The following is a 19495-nucleotide window of genomic DNA, read 5'->3' on the forward strand; positions in this document are numbered from 1 at the left end:
ACTATAAATACACATATTCTATGAATTCTAGAATATTGAGAATGATAATTGTAGTATCATACTTTATATAAAGTCAGGAGTATATGCTAGAATCTAGATCTAGATCTAGATATACTAAGAATTGAGTAGGGAGTGGGGATGAATTGTAATATACTATATATGTTAGGGAGGGAAATCATTAGATAGATAATCTTACCTATCCATGTGTACTCACTCGGTACCCCGCACCGAGCACTATACATAATGACAGGGACCATCTCGCTTATGTGCTTATGTAGTATAGTGTGGTAATTTGTTGGAAGTTGGTGCTTGGAGGGAGCTTATTGGATGGTGATATGATGAGGTGATAATGGTGAGATTCGATGAGATTCATCCGAAGTGGGTGGAGGTATTGAGGAATGGAAATTAGGAGGGAGTTAATAAATGCAGAGATATTTAGGCTATTTTATGTGATGAGAGTAAGGTTTTGAATACATCTAAAAAAAAATTGGTGATTTGGTGGGGAGATGGAAGAGGAAAAGATGGATGCCTGCTGGAATGTGGTTGCCTGTTTGTGAGGCTGTCGTCATTAGTTGACGACGCATTGCAGGTTTGGGTTTGGAGATGAAGCTGGATGGACCTTTTGATTTTGGGGTTTGATTTTTTGTGTAATGTGGTTGGTGAGAATTGTTCTGCCTGTAAAAAGATATTGGGTTTTTATCTTGGCTTCTAGCTTGGAGAGCCGGGGAGGGAATAAGGGATACGAAAGCAGATGGTTTTTTTTGTAGAATTGATGAGCATTCTTCTGTTGGCGAGGAAGGCATCGGTTTTCTTGTCTCGGTTTCTGGATTCGAGATTGCGCAAGTAGAGGAAGAGATGATGTGATTCGTTGGTACCTTGCTTTTGAAGACGTCGTGTGCATGCTTGTGGCGTTATGATTCTTCGAAGAGGATATATATGAGCCTCCTGCTGCAATCTATTATTTTCGTTGCTCAATACTCATCGACAATAGTCTCCACACGAGGAGAATAGGATAAAACCCTTGGATAGTCAATGATACTAACTAGTCTACCTGCTTGAGATCATTCTTCCTCATTATGGAGATTTATGCAGACATACCTCTCGAACTGAGAGGATTTAACGAAACTAGTCTTGTGGACGATGATAACTTCGGACCTTTTTACAAGGTCCCAGGGAAAACAACATTCGATTTCACACTCCTCTTCGAAGAAACCATTCTCTCTATCATACCTTCGGTTTTCTTGTTAATTTTGATACCACCGCGAATTCAGCACCTATGGGAATCCCCACAAAAAGTAATCAGAAGTCATCTTCTCACCACCAAAATCGTAAGTTTCGCGTATCCGACCCATTAAGTCTTCCCCTAACAAAATAGATCCTCCTCTCCATTTTCAGTATCCTCCAAATCGTGAACGTAATCGCGATTTCCCACTCCTCCTTTAAAACACGTGCCTCGCTACCCGCGGCTCTCCTCGCACTCATCGCCTCTCTCGGTCTGTGCATTCTATCCTATTTTGAACATAGTAGAAATATTCGTCCCAGCTCGATTATTAACGCATATCTCTTTTTAACGTTACCGTTTGATGCCGCAAAGTTGCGAACAAGGTGGCTTCGCGGAGATAATGTAGCGGGTAACGCGATTTCGACGTCTATCTTGGGAGTTAAACTCCTGCTTTTGATTTTGGAAGCGAAGGGGAAAAGGAAGATTCTTTTCCAGAGATATGAGTATCTTTCGCCAGAAAGTACGAGTGGATTGTTTGCGAGAAGCTTGTTTTGGTGGTTGAATCCACTTTTTAGGTTGGGGTTTGAAGGAGTGGTTAGGGACGAGGATTTATTCGTGGCGGATGGAGAGTTGTTGTCGGATGCTTGTGAGGATAGGTTGAGAAAATATTGGAGAAAACGTCTGAAATCCACTTCTAGTAATGGTTTTGTCAGAGAATACTAATAGATGTATAGGCACGAAATATCCTCAAAATCACACTTTGATGTGGGTAATGCTACGAGCAATGTTAGGACCACTTACTGCATCCATTCCACCACGTCTAGCATTAACATTCTTCCGCTTCATGCAACCCTTCCTTATCAACAAAATTGTCTCTCTCGTTAGTAATCCTGACTCTGAAACATCCAGCAATGGCTGGGGTCTAATCGCCGCTTCCGGACTCATATACATCGGTTTAGCCCTTACAGCAAGCGCATCTCAACACAAAGCCAATCGCATGACAACCATGGTACGAGGCGCTCTCATCAGCGCCATCTATTCTCACACCCTCGAACTCTCGCTACCAAATCTCGACCAATCCGCAGCAGTGACTCTCATGTCTTCAGATGTCGAACGTATCTGTGTCGCTTTACAACCAATCCATAATCTCTGGGCTAGTCCCCTCGAGATCGCACTAGCGATATGGTTACTACAGAGAGAGATTGGCATTGCGCTTTTAGGTCCATTGTTCGTAACAATCATAGCGGTTTCAGGCCCGTTTTTCATGGCTAAATATATGGGCGCTGCGCAGAAGCTTTGGATGGATAGAATTCAGATGAGAATCGATATGTCGATGAAAATGCTGCAATCCATAAAGGGAGTTAAGATGTTAGGTCTTAGCGAGAAAATATCGAGTAAGATTTCTCAACTTAGAGAAAAGGAGATCAGGAATTCTCTGAAGATGAGGGGGCTGTTTGTGGTTATGATTGCTTTCGGGAATATGTCTGATATTTTCGCACCCGGTGCGGCGTTTATCATATACGTTATCGCGGCTTCGGTGAATGGGAAAGCTTTGGATGTTTCATCAGCATTTACTGCTTTGTCGCTTATTGCATTGCTGGTTGCGCCCATTCGAGCGATCGTGTTTGCGGTTCCGCCACTTATTGCTGCGGTGGGATGCTTAGATCGTATTGAGAGCTTCCTTACTTCGGCTGCGAAGAGGGATCATCGTCTTGTATTGCCGCAAGCGCAAGGCTTATCAAGTGGTCGTTTCAGGCTTGGGATATTGTCTAGGAATGTATCTGCGGGTTCTGAGATTGAGCTTGAGAATCTGACAGTACGAGAAGATGGTTCTGAATCATCGGCAACGATTGCTGTGAAGAATCTATCTCTCGCTTGGTCAACTGAGTCCCCTGCAGTAATTACCGATGTGTCATTCTCCGTTCTACCCGCCACTCTGACAATGATCATCGGACCAATTGGCAGCGGGAAATCTAGTCTTCTAAAGGGTCTTTTAGGGGAAATTCCTTTCACAAAAGGAAACATATATAGCAACCACTCTCAAGTTGCATTTGTGGATCAAACCTCTTGGATTCAAAATTGTAGTATTAGAGATAATATCATTGGCACTAGCGACTATGAATCTGCATGGTATCAAAGAGTCATGCATGTTTGTGCTTTAGAGAATGATATTGAAGGAATGGCAGAGGGGGATAATACTATTGCGGGATCTGGAGGAGCTGCGCTTTCGGGAGGTCAGAAGTTGAGGATTGTATGTCTGTTCGATTTTCTTTACTGATCTGTCTTTTTTTTTGGAAACTAATATTGCTAGGCACTTGCTCGAGCAGTTTACTCCCGTCATAAAATCTTGATGTTGGATGATGTATTCAGTGGTCTGGATATCGTTAGTGAAGAACAGATTTTTACTCGCTTACTCGGTAGACACGGATTACTTCGTCAATTGAGTATTACGACTATACTAGCTACTCATGCGGCACATCGTTTATCATATGCGGATCATATCATCGCTCTGAGTATTCATGGTACAGTCGCCGAACAAGGAACGTTTTATGATCTAACTAGGAAGAATGGATATGTGTCTAGTCTTGCAATGAACCAGGTAGAGACAGACACGTCTAAGGAGTCTGAATCTGTGGATATGAAAGATAATGATGACACAGCGAGACAAATTGCGAGTGCAGATCTCGAGCGTCCGATTGGGAATTGGGCGACTTATCGATATTATTTTGAGAGTTTAGGATGGTGGAATATGGGAATGTGGATGGGGATAATGGTCTTTTATTCTTTACTCTTGCAGTTTCCTAGTAAGTTAAGCCACTTCTATTCAACCTTGAGCTTGTGTGTACACATACTAAAGTTTCAGAACTCTGGATTAAATTCTGGACAAGTGCTATTACCATTCATGGAAATTCAATTAATGGTTTCTATCTCGGTATACTTATAGCTGTCGAAGTAACCTCCATGTTTCTGCTCATGATCCTCACCAGTACACTTCTCCTGAAAATGATACCCCGATCTGCCGCCATCTTACACACCGCACTTCTCACCACCATCTCCAACGCTCCTCTCTACTTCCTCACGAAAACAGACACGGGATCAATTATCAACCGCTTGAGTCATGACCTCTCGGTCCTCGACTCCGAACTCCCCATCGCGTTTCTAATCGTCATTAACAACATTTTCACATCCCTCATTCAAGCTCTCCTCATCTGTATCTCTGCCTCCTATTTCTCTCTCGCACTCCCTTTTATCCTCCTCCTTGTCTACCTCCTCCAAAAATATTATCTCCGTACCTCTCGACAAATCCGCCTCATGGATCTCTCATCCAAAGCACCCCTTCACACACATTTCCTCGAAACTCTCAGTGGACTCCTCACCATTCGCGCATTCGGTTTCCACACCGTCATGCAAAAACGCCATACAAAGCTCCTAGACAATTCCCAAAAACCCTTTTATTTACTCTACTGCATCCAAGTATGGTTGATGCTTGTCATCGATCTTTTAGTTGCCACATTAGCGATTCTGCTCGTCGCGCTAGTGGTGAAATTGAGATATACCGCTGATGCGGGATTAGTAGGTTTGGCGTTGGTGAATATTATGGGATTTAATACTACGCTTTCGGCGGTTATTATTCATTGGACGGCGACGGAAACGAGTGTGGGGGCGGTTGAGAGGATCAGATCGTTTGTGCGTGAGACTCCGGATGAGAATCGAAAAGAAGATGAGGATATTGGAGAGGGAGAAAGAGATGGAGAGATAGAGGTGCCGGAAGATTGGCCCAGTAGAGGTGCAATTCGAATTGAAAATATAACAGCATCGTATTCCAAAGATCAAGAACCATGTTTGCGAAACATCAATCTTGATATTCCCGCAGGTCAAAAGATCAGTATATGCGGTGCTTCTGGCGCGGGAAAATCATCTTTCGTCGCGCTTCTTTTGCATATGCTGGAAGTACAGCAGGGATCAATAACGATCGATGGAATTGACATTCTCAAGATTCCGCGACAGATTCTGCGAGAACGTATGATTGTTATACCCCAAGATCCAGTCTTTATCAATGGTTCGCTTCGCCAGAATCTCGATCCCTTTTCTCTGCAACAGGATGATGTGGAAGTTATAGGTGTTTTAGAGAAATTGGGACTTGTTCTCCCGGGTGTGATTGACATCGAGGGACTTTCTGATAGCTTTGATTCGAATATTTTATCGCATGGGCAGCGACAACTCTTTTGTCTGGCGCGCGCGGTGCTTAGGTATAGATGGATAGAGAGGGTGAAGAAAAGGTGTCCGATTGTGGTTATGGATGAGGTGAGTGCGAGTGTGGATGTGGAGACGGAGGGGGCGATGAAGAGGGTTGTAGCGGAGGAGTTTGAAAGGGCGACGGTGCTGGGGGTTGCGCATAGGGAGGGGATGATTGGGGGGTGCGAGAGAATGATGGTTTTTGCGGAGGGGAGAGTGTTGGAAGATGGGGAGTAAGAGGGGTTGAGTAGGAAGGGGAGTAGGCCCAAGGTATGTGAGAGGGGGATGAGAGGAAAAGAGGGTTCAGAGTGCAAAAAATGTTGTATATTGGATGGTAAATGTTTGCTGATATACCTGATATCTAGACTATAGAATATTTAACAACAAACACTCCATCATAGCATTGTCAGTAGAGTAACAAGATGAAATCTCATACGATTATAATATTTGCACAACGGATGTTGAAGTACCTTTTTACACCAATTCTCTTTCAGTATTTTCACCGAATACAATGTTATCAGCTAATTCCTCACATCTCACTCATAATATTGATCCGTTTCTAACAGACCCCAAACCTCGAACCTCAAGCTAAGCAACGATATATCTCTAGATTGAGTTGAACTGTTACTAGACTTGATAGATGCAACTAAAAAGAAAAGTATCAGCAGACATCCTATCTTATTGGTACGTACTCATAGCTTCTCTTTCCTTTCCTTTGTACTTTTCAATCCTAATTTGAACTTGTCAATCTCTATCGCTTGAGTCTCTGTGGACACTTCGTGATATGAAATAGAATATGTGCATGGCTTAAAGGTTCACTAGTACGTCTGAGTCTCTTGTATCGTATGTTAGAACACTTGAATAGCTGTATATGATATGGGCTTTTGTGGGAGTGAAAGAGGAGATGCTTTGTAGGCGGAAGCGTAGGATCGATGGGATACTTGATATCCGATCTCTTGAGTAGCTGTGATAGGTTCCATTGAGCCAGAGGACCGCCTATTCGTGGGAGAATTCGGATAGTCTTTAGCCACAATGCTATTTAGAATGTCAATTGGAGGGGGACAATACAATAGAGGTATTGAATGGTTTCGTTAGTAGTTGAATCCAGTCTTTCTCTCAACCGAGTAGCCGTCGTTCCTTGGCGTGGACAATCTAAACGAGATGTCAAAATCCGATCCTCTTTCAAAATCGAAGAATTAGTCAATAAACCAATTTTTCATTGTCAAAGTTAGAGACACCAAGACTTGAAAGTCAATAATCGATAGAAACACGAACTTTATTTTATTGTCAACGCACTTTTGGATCAAATTCGTCAGCGCGAAATACAAGTGATGTTGAGGGTTGTTTGAGTTTCGAAGTTTAGTCATTCTTGACCTTAGCATCGAGGATCCTCCTGATCTGTCAGATCAAAAGACCCTCGATATCTAGAATCTAGATTATAGTTTAGCGTCCCGTTTTCCCGTTTTCCCGTTCACGCCGAGGGTCCGAGAGTGTCAAGGTTTCATGAACTAGCACATCACATCTGACGTATACCCCCATCACAGCCGGTTACTCTGCATTCATCCCATCCTACAACATTAAGTTTAAATGTAGAGTTACATCGACCCATAACAACATGTCGTATGGTATCCAATCACATTCCTTGGAATCTGTTGAATTGATATATTCTAAACACTCCTTAGGTACTTACCAGTTCGCGCTTTGTGAACAGTTTTTCCACAAGTACCGCAGCGTCGATTGCTTTAATACCTATCCCTCGTTTTTGGTCATCGCTTTAGTACACTCGACGAGCTGGATAGATACCTGTTACTTATGTCTACCTACCTACCTACTCAACCATTCCTCGCTGTACAAGTGCACCTACCACCTTGATGAATACTGGGATGTTTTTTGCCCTGGCATATCTAACAAGTGCTCTTTTTACTTTTTGAAAAAGTATAAATCTTATCAGATAAAAGTATATTCCTATATACTGAGAGCTCTAGACTCTTTTCTACTCACAAATATACCTTTTTGAAGGTAGGTATACTCGTACTCGTGCTGTCAAAAAGCATACAACGTCGCCAAGAAGAAAAGTAGGTTAGTTCTCATATTATACTTTGTCAACTTGCAGTATACACATCTAGCTTCGGATTTGTGTACATTTTTACGGCATGAGAGCCTCCTTGATAATGAACGAGGCGAATTCTGATCCGAATCGGCTGAGAAAGAGCTTCGATTGGATTATGAGATGCCGGTGGGATGCAAGGGTCGATATCCTTAGAAGAAGATCTATTTTAGGTGAAGGGTTATGTAATATTACATCGAGTTTCGAAATTCGATAGTTTTGGGGTGGCGAGGGATTATATCAGGTTTATGAGATTTGGTCTTGATTTTTCTTCTTCTCTGGCACAGTTTCTATACATACAGGATTACAAGGCAATAATAAAGAACTCTACGTTGATGGGGGATGATTGATATTCGCTTCGACGAATCCAATACATCGATTTCGGGACCGGAACTTTACAACCGCTTTAAAAAGCTAAATCATCTAATATGAAATTATGGAGTTATTAGAGGCGAAGATAGAAGTCTTATGCGAGTCCGAGTTGATCAGTTCCGTGACGAACCACGTTATTTGTGTAGTCAGAAAGACTAAGAGTACCTACTCGTGCTGCCAGAAAGTATGCAACTCCGGCGCTAAATACGCTATATCGGCTTCAATGGGCCAATGGAATCCACTGCTTTTTCTAATCCCACTATATTAAATGGAGATTTGGAAAATTGATTCAATTAAATCACTCGCTTATATTGAAGCCCTACTACTTTCAGTACAAATTTCAATGACTTATGCTCCTTTTAAGCACTAGAAAGCTTCCCTACAGTGGCTTGATCCTATTGAGGCAGGAGTTGCATACTTTCTGGCCGCACGAGTAGGTACGAAGCTCCGCCGCTAATAAACTTAGGGCTCCATCAAGACGAAAATACTGGGATCTCAAAATCTCCGTTCCCTTCTCAAAATTGTATATATTAAGTAATTGCGTAATTATCTTGAATCAATCTTCCGTACTTGTATAGGAATAGAAATATGTGAAAGTTTATTCTCCATTAGATTGTTGAATCTCTTCGACCAGAAGTCTCATCATATCAATTCTAATCGCCATTTGACTATGCAATAAAGGTGTGATCACACCCTTCAAGATCATGATCTTGAAAGATGCTTGATCTTTGGCGTGTTTGATGTTCCGATTTTCCCGTCTTGATCACATGGTGCCGGGTTCCTACAGTACTAGGGCACAGCTGTTTGCCGAACACCAAAATCACACCAAAACTCATATACATTATCTATATACTTTTTAATAATAATATAAATTTTATTTATTAAATTCTATATAATCCTATTCATTTTCAATTAAAATTTAATAAAAATTAAATAGTTTATTTTTAGGATTTTTATTTATTAAGATATTTATATAGAAAGTTAATACAAATTGGAAATACTGAAATTTACTAGTAAAACAAGCAAAAATCAAGAACTTTTCTTTTGATTTAGATTAAACCTTATAAAAAATAATATCCGTATATTTTAAAATCAAAAGAATTATTAATTCTAGTTATTTTATTATATTGTAAAGCTATATTTATAGTTCTAACTAATTTTAATGATTTTGAATATTTTCTTTTTATTTATATAAATAGGGCAAAATGCCCATTTTTGGTGTGATTTTTGAAACCGACGAACAGCTGTGCACGGTTACTGTAGATAGTCAATTAGCCCTCTTGTTGAGTGCGTCTTGCGGTATGTGCATCTAGGTTCAGGGGATCCATACTTCCTTAGCAAGACAACTTGGACAAGATAGTTTTGAACTTTTGATAATGGAAATAATCGCTGCTAATCCTCCCACACGGGTTGATGTGGACGGTGGAGACGTCATCTCATTTTTGCTGGTACTTGAATTTCGAATCGAGCGGTGTTGAAGGATAAACCCCTATCGAACTACATGGGCCCTAGCTTAGCTTAACCTGCTTTGGCATTTTCTACTTTGCCTAATTGAGCCAACGTACTTTTTCTCCCACTTCTGAAGATTGATGGGATGAACTTTTCGATTTTTGAACCTTTTAACTTTTCTGACTGGCTGTCTTTATCTTCTCCGGAGTTTGCACACAGGTTTGTATGGTAGACAGGTCCGTCACCGGGTATGGAATGGTAAAACTGGGGTACATTAGTACCCTGTAACTTGCATGTTTCCCCATTGTGTTCCCAAGCCACATACCATAAATTACCCGACTCTTCGGGCTGCATGAATCATTTTCCGCTTCTAGTTGTTTGTATATGAGTATTTATTTTGTGATACCTAGCTGTGCCCTGGGTAGCTAGAGTCTAGAATAATGGGAATACCAACCTTTCTTTTCTATATAATAAATTTAGTAGTTTCATTTGTAGTTGAATTATGGTTCTAATTTAATCGGAGAGATGGATAGTGGTTCTCATTTCCGATGCCTCTTTTCTTTTGTTCCCGAGTGCCCGAGTCTTCCTGCACGCTCACCCCCCACAGATTTCTAGTCTTTGAAACATTATCGACTGCCACCTTAATCTTTTGGGCCGCCCCACCATACGTGTGATTGGAATCATTGGATCATCTGAGATTAAACAATGCGAGCCAAGATGGAATATAAAGAACACGGAATATTTCTGGGGCACACGTGGTAGTTGCAAAGTCCACCGGAACATTTACAACGGACATTATTTTTGTTCGGCAGATAGGAGAACCGTTAGGCTAAAAGGGGAACCCTGACCATAGGTGGGATTACTTTTGGACTGTAGAGCAAAAAGCATTCTGACTTTGTAGGAGGGCATAACAAGTAGCGAAAGTGGATAGTGTGAAAGGATTAGAGGAAAACATGGAAAGGTTCGACGAGCTTACCCTCAGGGGTAGGGATACTATGGACCATAGCTAAGCCAAGATTTCTATTCCATGCAACGATATCAATCAGCCGCTTGGTGCAACTTGTTCGTACTGTTGTATTCCGTGTATCCAGGAATACTCCTGAAGAATTTCTATAAAGCCATCTCTTAGCCATCTCTTAGATATCTCTTGGCCAGCTCAGTCCTCAAGCACTTCTTCTCACATCCTTCTTGGCTATCTTAGTTGATCATTCTAACAGCACCATCATGCCTTCCACCAAGTCCATAGCAGCTATGCTGCTCTCCGCCATGACATTGGCACCCGCCTTGGCTAACCCTATTGCGGCCCCAATGCCAACCGCTGCCCCAAGCCCTGTTGAGGTTGAATCTGCCTTTGTCGAGCGCAACATCGAGAAGCGTGCTGCAACCTGTACCTTCAGTGGCTCTCTCGGTTACTCCTCCGCCAGCAAGTCTAAGGCATCATGCTCAACTATCATCCTTAAGGAATTGACTGTCCCCGGTGGTGTCACTCTTGACATGACCGATCTCCCTGATAATACTACCGTCATCTTCCAAGGAGAGACATCATTCGCCTTCAAGGAGTGGGAAGGACCACTTTTCGCCGTCAGTGGAAACAACGTCAAGGTCGCCGGATCCAACGCCGACACTGCCATTCTTAACGGAAATGGCGCTTCTTACTGGGACGGTGAGGGTGGAAGCGGTGGCAAGACTAAGCCAAAGTTCTTCCAAGCCCACGACTTGACCGATTCGCTTATTGAGACTCTTACCATTCTCAACCCACCTGTACAGGTTTTCAGTATCAACAGTGTTTCGAACCTTGAATTGGCTTACATCACTGTCGATGCTTCCGCTGGTGATGCTTTGGCCAAGAACACCGATGCTTTTGACATCGGTTCTTCCGACACTGTTATCATTGGTATGTTAAATCGAGATGCCTTCGACCAGTATTAATGCCGTACTAACTTATTGCACAGAGCACGCCACTGTCTACAACCAAGATGATTGCGTTGCTGTCAACTCTGGAAGCGTATGTCCACAATCCACCATGCTCCTCATTCTCCCCAACCCCCACTAACATGGATATTCAGCACATTACCTTCAAGAATGGGTACTGCTCGGGTGGCCACGGTCTTTCCATCGGATCCGTAGGAGGACGCTCTAACAACACCGTCGATAATGTCTCTTTCCTCGACTCCACTGTCACCAAGTCCGTCCAAGCTATCCGTATTAAGACTATCGCCGGTGACACCGGTGTCGTCAGCAACGTCAATTACGATGGCATCACCATGAGCAGCATCTCCAAATACGGTATCCTCATCGAGCAAAACTACAATGGTGGTGATCTTCACGGAGATCCTACCAGCGGTATCCCCATTAGCGGCTTGACCATCAAGAACATTGTTGGTACCGGCGCTGTCGCCTCTTCCGGATACGATGTCGTTGTTGTCTGCGGTAGTACCTCTTGCAAGTCCTGGACTTGGTCTTCTGTTGCCGTTACTGGTGGTAAGAAGTACGCTTCTTGCCAGAACGTCCCAACTGTTGTTGGTGCTTGCTCTTAAGCGATCAATAAGAAGGATTCTTGACCTTTTTAGCCGAAGATCATTTTAAGCTAGATGGAAAGTTGAAAGATGGAGGACCCTTTTTAGATTCTCTGATCTGAGTTGTACATATTATATTCTCTTCGCTATATATATTTGGAATTTTATTTCTTCAACTATATTGTCATTTATAAGTGTCTTGAATCAGTAACAGCTGTGCTTTGCAAGTTTTGATCATGACCTTTGTGGTAGACACGAATGCAAAAACCAGTGCTCAGACCCCAGTGCCAAAGTGTTCTCCTACCTTTGAATATCCTATGATGGTGAGCTCATCAAGCAGATGTATAACCTGAATGTTCGTAGTGTGGTCTTTGAAAGTAGCGTTGCGTACACACCCTACAATATTGTAAGTCTCAATTATTTTGGTAATTGTAAGTTTATACACTGTGTGTAGTAATATCCCACATTCCAAGACATCCAGCATCGTCACCAGGAGCAAGATAGGGCTTTGAAGCACCGAGTCTCATTACACGTAATTATGGCTCTTCATCGACAAAATTGAGGATATATACAAGACTCTTAGAGACTGAGAAATGATCACATGATTGTTCTCGCCTGGCCGGATCTTCCATCTGTTTGTTGCATGTTAGTCGAGGTTGATGATGCTCCATCAGGTGTGGCTTCTTTGGCACAAATTAAATGGCGGTGAATCGACGACACGCGTCTAAGCTCCCCGGCGCAGCACAGTCACGTGTTTGGGCGTAAGTAGAGTTCATGAGCCCGTGCGGCCCTAGAAATCTCACGATCCTCCTCCTAGCATTTATTGTTACTTCTGAATTGAATCTAAACCGAGCTTTAAAGTTTTTACCTTTATCTCTATTTTCGTAGGTATCATATACCCCTTGTTAGTTTTCTTTGTCTTCCCTGCTTTCAAGCTTCTCTATTGCAAAGTATAATCTGCTAGAACTCGTTCTTATCTGGGTGGATGGCAATGGGAGCAGAGAGCGCGGGTAGGGGGTTCATCTCAATACGCTTCTTTATCTTTTATTTCCTCTATTACAATCTGTCTAATATCTCTTTCAAAGTCTCGAACATTACCTAGATCAAATTACTGTCTTTGTATTCAAAGAGATTAAGAAAGGAAAAGAACTCAAACTCCCCTCCATCTAGGTATGTACTACTTTGGCAAAAAAGGTTAAAAGGGAAAAAATGAATTATTTAAGTTATATTTGGGACTAAACTCCTGACTCTTCGTCAATCAAGTCCAAAATGCTATTTCTTCAATCCTCCTGCGACTCCAATTCTCTCTACCTCCTTATGCTCCACACTTCCCGCCGTGCAACCTGCTAAAACTCTTTCCCACTCCCCTACATCTTTAATTTTCACACATTCCTCTGCAGCCTTTACTCTCATCCCGCACTTTTCCCAAAGTTCCACAATCTCCTTTCCTTTAACTTCACCTTGCGCTCTTATCTTCTCCACAAAACTCCCTGCCAATTTTTGATTTCCAGCATTCAGGATAAGTGTATAGAATGGCAACCAGCCGATTGGAGATTTGCGATTTTTAGATAATTCTTCAAGAGCAGACCAATCGCGTTTTGAGACAAGAGCACGGAGACGTATCCATGTGGATGTTTTTTCCGGCATTTTAAATTCTGTGGTGAGCTTTTTGGCACGAGAAGTGTAGCCTAGTTTTATCAATTTGAAGAGTGTTTCGTTTAGGGAGAGACCTGTAAATGATTCTGTGAGGTCGCGGTCAAGAGATTCTTGCATTCTCAAAAGTAGAGAAGCTTCGTGGAGAGCTTTGAGCTCGAAAGATGTTTCTTTGGAGTCTGAGAGGAGTTTTGCAGCAAGTGCGAGTTTGTCGGATGCAGTGCGTGAGTCGGGTTGTTGGAGAGCTTCGCGGATAAAGACGTTAGCACCATCGACACGACGATCGTCTTGGTAGTAGAGATCTTTCAGAAGAGAGGAATCTTCTATTCGTGCTGAGGATTCGACGAGGGAGGTAGCGATGGGTCGAGTGTTTATTACGCGGAAGAAGGAGGCAAGAGGAAGTGACTTTTTGAGATGTAAGAGGACGTAGATTATTAGATCTGAGTCTCCGGATTCGATAGCTTTATCAAGAGCGATTTCATCTTCTTCCATGGAGAGAAGAAGGGGTACTTGTTTTCCGGCGCGAGGTTCGTGGTTTAGGAGGGCGGTGGCTAGACGGCCGCGCCCTTCGTCGTAGGCTGCTCGGGCAATTTCTTCAAATGAGATGCCTCGTTTGCCGGAAAGTTTCTCGACAATCACGCGACAGATTGTGTCTTCATCTTCGGATCCTATACGGACTTTTTGGGAAGCCCAGTGCACGTAGATTCTGTCGGTTGGAAGTCGTAGATAATCAGAGATCTTGAGTGCTAAGAGGTATTCTCGACGGTTGATGAGACGTCTAACAAGTTTTTCGGGAGTTAGGCGTAGGAATTGTTCGTATGATAGAGGTATGCCAATTTCGTAATATCGGACAGCGTTCAACACTCGGAGTGTTTCGGTCATATCTACAAAATCATCACTGTTGTAAATATCAAGCACAGATTTACCAAATGAAGCAGCCTTGAGAAGTTGTTTCTGCCAATGGATGTTGAATTCATGACCAGCTGCTTTGACCTAAATACGGTCAGCTATGAAACCGAAATTCTGTGTAAAATTACTTACACAGGTATCAACTGCCTCAACTAAGTGAGGTCTAATCAACTGTATGTTGTCATCTGCTTTTGGAGACTGCTGCTCCAACTGCTCGACTGCATCCAATAATATCGAAGCTGGCGATTCTGTGCCGAACCGAAAGGTTTCGTCGGTTACTTCCGGTACTTTTTGCAAAAAATCACAAACATCATTGGTTATCAAACGAACGCCATCATGATCTGTTCAGTGTTTAGCTGGAATCCTAACTAACTCCAGGGAATTACAAACCAGCAATTACATGAACTCGACCATCATAATAAAATTTTGCTGCAGCATTTTTAGGGCCAATGAGATGTACTTCATCCTCCCAAGCAATAACTACCGCATCATTACCACACCATTGGACGTCTTTGGGAGGAGTTTTCGATCTGGAGTTGTATTCACTCAATCTGCTTTGGAAATCGCTCGTGATAACATATGCATTTCCTGTTTCTGTGTAAAGGGCGACAAATTTTCCATTTGGCGATACACTGATATGAGTAAAGGGTCCGATGTCTAGAAAACGATCTTCGGATTCAGCAGCGTCTGCGACGTGTATGGTTTGATCAATGCTCAGAAGAACTTCAACTGATCTGGATAATGTATATGTCGGTGGTATCAGTGTCCACGAATGAACATCGCCTTCAGGGGGCGTTGCTAGTAATTTTGGACGTGGTTCTTCATATCTAGATACCGAGATTAGGTGATTATTTGAGAGCAAGGCCACAAACCCGGTGCCGTAGAATCTATTCCGTTGGTGAGCTCGCAGTCAATCTAAATTATGTCAAGCACAAACCTGCAAGCTATCACACCAAGTTCCTCGGCACCATTTCCAAGAGAAAATTGGTTAAAATCTCCTTGTAAGTCATAGTAACATCGTACTGTGCCATCAGCGGTGACGACAATAAGCTTTTCGTCTTCGGTCCAGCCGAGACCTTTAATAGAACCTTGATCCCAGTTTATTCTTCTGATCAGCTTTCCAGCACAACTGTATATATCGATACTGGATTTAGATGCTTGTGATCCTCGAAATGTTTGGAGCTTTGTTTCGTCTCGGTATAGAGCTGAATGAAGTATCATGTAAGCAAATGAAAACATCAAAGTATTGAGCCCACATGCGTTCTTAAGTCCGTACGCTCGCAAATACGGCACTTTCATGTGTTCAGTGGGAGCACTAGCTCTAGAGACTCTGATGGGTGCAAGCCACTCAGCAGATGAGGTCTCGCAATCTTCTAAATTGCCCCTTGATGTGATTGACTGCAGCACCCGCCGCCTCCCAGATTCTTAGAGGTTTTAGAAAGAGTAAACAGTAGAGTGAATCTAGCAAAAATAATCTATTTCCGATATTGAAAAGGAACAACGCAACGCACCAATTGCTCCTCCATATGAGCATCCCGTGACCACGTAGTTTTCAAGCTCTAGGTCCTGGTCGAATACGGCTGTATATAACTGTATCTTTCGATAGAACTTATCCCCCACCTTCTCCCATTCTGCAATTGGACTTGTCATTTCAATATTGCTTAACTGTTCATTATAGTTTGGGATGGTTATTGTTGTTGCTTCGAGTTGCTTGTTCAATCGTGAAGAGCTCCTAGTTTAAGATGTGGTCAAAGCTTGACGCTAGTGATCATCAACATTCAATGTTATGCGATCGACTTCAGCATAGATCCGAATTATGGCATCCGATTAGTGAAGCATCCAATTTGTCTCTATAAACATTCCACCTAAGAAATGGGATTTGGGTGAAACCATTCTATTCATCGATTGATGGCAGACGAGGAGTTGATCAATAAAATCCACGAGCTCAGCGACTTGGAGCTCGCCGCACTGATATGTTTAGTCGCAGAAGAGCACTGTATCATTGATACAGATCCCGACGCTCTAGGCGATCTCGTACAAGAGTTACAGCTGGTGAATATACCTCCCTTTCAATATACTCGCAAGCTGCTAATGCTTAGTAGGTCGCATCGAAAGTCTTCGGCTTAACCTATGCTGTTATCGATTGCAATAGCCACACCACTCTCGATGATTTTGCACATGCAATTCTTTCCGTTGATGCGGCTCCTACTCGAACCAATTCTCCTGCGATAAGTCGTCGCGACTCGTACTTCCTACAAACACCCGCTTTCCAATCAATCAATAGACCGCCTGTACCGGAAACGACCGATAATAAAAGGATAGCAAATGTGATCATTGCTAGGAATCTTGATGAAGCGCCGCAGCAGATACAGATTCAAGCGTTAGAGCTAATGCGAACGAAACGGTTGTTCACAAGGACATCCATACAAAATGCGCCAAAACGTTTCTTGTTTGTTGCTGCTATAGCAGGCGGAGAGGGCCCAAGGTTGACAAAACATCTTAATGATTACATGTTCATTTCTCATGTACACGACCCTGAGGATGGGTTCCCGAACCTAGAAGATATGTTTACAGACGATACGAGTTCCACATTATCAGTTGTGAAAAGGAGTCCAACAATACAGACGGAAGAAAGTTTATGGGCGAGAATATCTCCGATGGTGAGTGGCCAAACGCATGTGGTGGAGTTATTTTTACTAATATGGATATAGGATATCGAAAATTTAGCCCAGCAAAGCAAAAATACTACAGTCAGTGTTGAGGTCAAGCAATATCAACAAAATATTGCTTCATTCCTTAGAATACATCGCGCGGTAGAGACGGGTATATCTGCAGTTGCTACAAAGCATTTTGATAAGCTTGTTAGGTGAGAGTGGCCTGATATGTACACGGAAATTTGTTCTGATACCGATTAGATGCCTCGCGCCTTTGCACGGCCTTCCATATGCTACCCCATCTCTTATTGCTCTTGCCGCCAGAAAGATATACCTTCATCGCATTGAGATCGTAAGTCCAGAAAGAGAACGTAGTATGCAGTGGGGAAGTGACTTAGATGCCATCAGAGAAATGTTGGATGGTATAGGACCAGAGGAAGTGATTGAAGATGTGTTGGGTAGTGCAGGGGCCGAGGCTCCCTTGTAGAGTAAATCAACTAATTGAATATCAGAAGATTAATATCAACGGAGTGTTAGTAGCACCTGTCAGTCATGATCATAAATGTGTAGTAGTAGTGTGACATGGCATATCAGCAAATGGCCAATGTTGGTCCTGTGATTACAGAATTTTGAGAGTTTGTATCAGTCCCCAGCCCAGTTGATATTTGAATGGTATTATGTAATGAATTGAATCGTCTCGCAGACTTTGCAACAGTAACATCTACTCGCCACTTTGTTCATACGACTAATAAACTTCACTTACCTACATCACACTCGTCTCACCGTCTCCGCTTAATCATACACACCGAAAGGCATTTAAAATGGAATTTTGAATTCACCCAAAGACAATCATGCCGAATACCAGTCGCAAAGTGAGTACATTTCTTAGGAAGTTATATGACTAATAATTCTATGGCCGCACTTCCAAGGAACAGATCAAGTACAAACAGAAGTTACCTATCCAAGCGTTCGTTGTCGAGGGCACTGAACGAGAGTCAAGAATAATAGAAAACCCAATCATTGGAAATACTTTGTCGAAGGCTTTCACATAACTCAAATCAATATCAACGTGTTCAGTTTCGGCTTTGGATACCCCGCACCCCTCATTCGTACCCCTATTCTTACCGCCTGGGCATATTTTGCCAGGTTTGAATTGATTCTTCATATATCTTTCAGTTTCCTATTCTTTTGGCAAGACTCAACTCTTCTTCTTCTTTCCTCGTCACAAAGCTTGCATACAACAAAAGTGTTGAATTGTTATTCGTCCCATTCTCGTTACTGCGATATCATGGCAAGTGCCGATTTGCCTTTTCCTGAATTCGTGGTTGATGCGACATCTGCTGTTGCCCGCTTAATCGTGGGAATTCCATCGGAGTATGTCTCCACGGAATCTTCTCCCATATCTTCAAACACACTCGGAAAATTATGCAGCCTAGCTTTGACGAAATTTCACTGCTTTCCCAGGCTACCTCTCGAGTTACGTCGCAAGATCTGGGATATCTATTTTGGTCCGCAGCTTGGCCGGATTATCGAGATCGAATGGGATCCGACTCATCCCGTTGACAAGCATCATGGATACAGAGCAACAAAGGTATCTTCTCAAGCCCCTATAGGCTATGAGATCTTATTTGTCGAGATACTCGGGATGAAATTTTGAGAAAATGTCAGCTTCGGCATTTCGATAATCGTCCTGAAGGGCATGAACCACCATCTCGACTTACATATTTTGATCCTTCTATCGATATCGTCTACTTCGGTTACAACACTTGTTTTGGTACAATGTGCCTCTTTGTGGACAATTTGGTTAGGGCGGGAAAACAACTTTCGCGTGTTGCGACTCGTGGCCTCGTTGATAGAAATTACTCTTGTTTAAAGGATCGCAGATCGGTCTTGGACGTTTGTTGTTCTTATGTGACAGAGAGTGCCCTCACAACCCTTGTCCAGTTCCCAGCAAACTCCCTCCGTGCAGAAGATAATTACAATCGACAGCTAGATTTTGTTTGAATGTGCTTCATGGTTTCCACACGGACAAGTTTCCAAACGTCTATAATGGATGGCCTGGCTTGCGGGAGATTATTATTTGCGCTCAGTATTTTCCGCCGGTAGCTTATCTAATGATTATCGTTCTACATCACAACAACCTACTTTCTAGTGACTGAAATCATTCTCAATACTTGAGGTAGCACTTTCTATTATGGTAGATATCTACTGAGTGATATATTTCTTAGAACCATTTGCTTGAAAATAAAGAGCTTTTCATGTCCGAAGTATGAGTCTCCATTCATCACATGAGAGTCATGTGATTGGCCTAATGTACGGTACAGTCACGTTGATTGGACGCCGTTAACACCCGGGGTGCTAACCGAGATATGGTATC

General features: G+C 42.6%; 4 protein-coding genes across 4 annotated transcripts; 3 read left to right on the forward strand and 1 right to left on the reverse strand.

The window, feature by feature from the left end:
* Positions 1-1076: 1076 nt before the first annotated feature.
* Positions 1077-5695, forward strand: EAF02_009611 (uncharacterized protein; the record flags this gene model as incomplete). The annotated part of the gene is made up of 5 exons (XM_038905659.1): positions 1077-1328; positions 1376-1919; positions 1957-3473; positions 3534-4026; positions 4086-5695. The coding sequence occupies 5 exons, from the start codon at positions 1077-1079 to the stop codon at positions 5693-5695; spliced, it is 4416 nt and encodes a 1471-aa protein (XP_038754717.1).
* Positions 5696-10610: 4915 nt separating this feature from the next.
* On the forward strand, positions 10611-12094 carry EAF02_009612 (uncharacterized protein; the record flags this gene model as incomplete). The annotated part of the gene is made up of 3 exons (XM_038905660.1): positions 10611-11280; positions 11339-11391; positions 11453-12094. The coding sequence occupies 3 exons, from the start codon at positions 10611-10613 to the stop codon at positions 11921-11923; spliced, it is 1194 nt and encodes a 397-aa protein (XP_038754718.1). The 3' UTR covers positions 11924-12094.
* A 1080-nt stretch (positions 12095-13174) lies between these two features.
* On the reverse strand, positions 13175-16114 carry EAF02_009613 (uncharacterized protein; the record flags this gene model as incomplete). The annotated part of the gene is made up of 5 exons (XM_038905661.1): positions 13175-14548; positions 14597-14805; positions 14855-15351; positions 15402-15669; positions 15976-16114. The coding sequence occupies 5 exons, from the start codon at positions 16112-16114 to the stop codon at positions 13175-13177; spliced, it is 2487 nt and encodes an 828-aa protein (XP_038754719.1).
* A 109-nt stretch (positions 16115-16223) lies between these two features.
* On the forward strand, positions 16224-19122 carry EAF02_009614 (uncharacterized protein; the record flags this gene model as incomplete). The annotated part of the gene is made up of 6 exons (XM_038905662.1): positions 16224-16516; positions 16567-17124; positions 17176-17330; positions 17380-17601; positions 18415-18709; positions 18787-19122. The coding sequence occupies exons 1-6, from the start codon at positions 16373-16375 to the stop codon at positions 19120-19122; spliced, it is 1710 nt and encodes a 569-aa protein (XP_038754720.1). The 5' UTR covers positions 16224-16372.
* Between the last annotated feature and the right edge of the window lie 373 nt (positions 19123-19495).

The sequence above is a fragment of the Botrytis sinoallii genome (assembly GCF_014898435.1).
Source record: "Botrytis sinoallii strain Bc 23 chromosome Unknown BSIN_020, whole genome shotgun sequence".
NCBI classification, from domain to species: domain Eukaryota; kingdom Fungi; phylum Ascomycota; class Leotiomycetes; order Helotiales; family Sclerotiniaceae; genus Botrytis; species Botrytis sinoallii.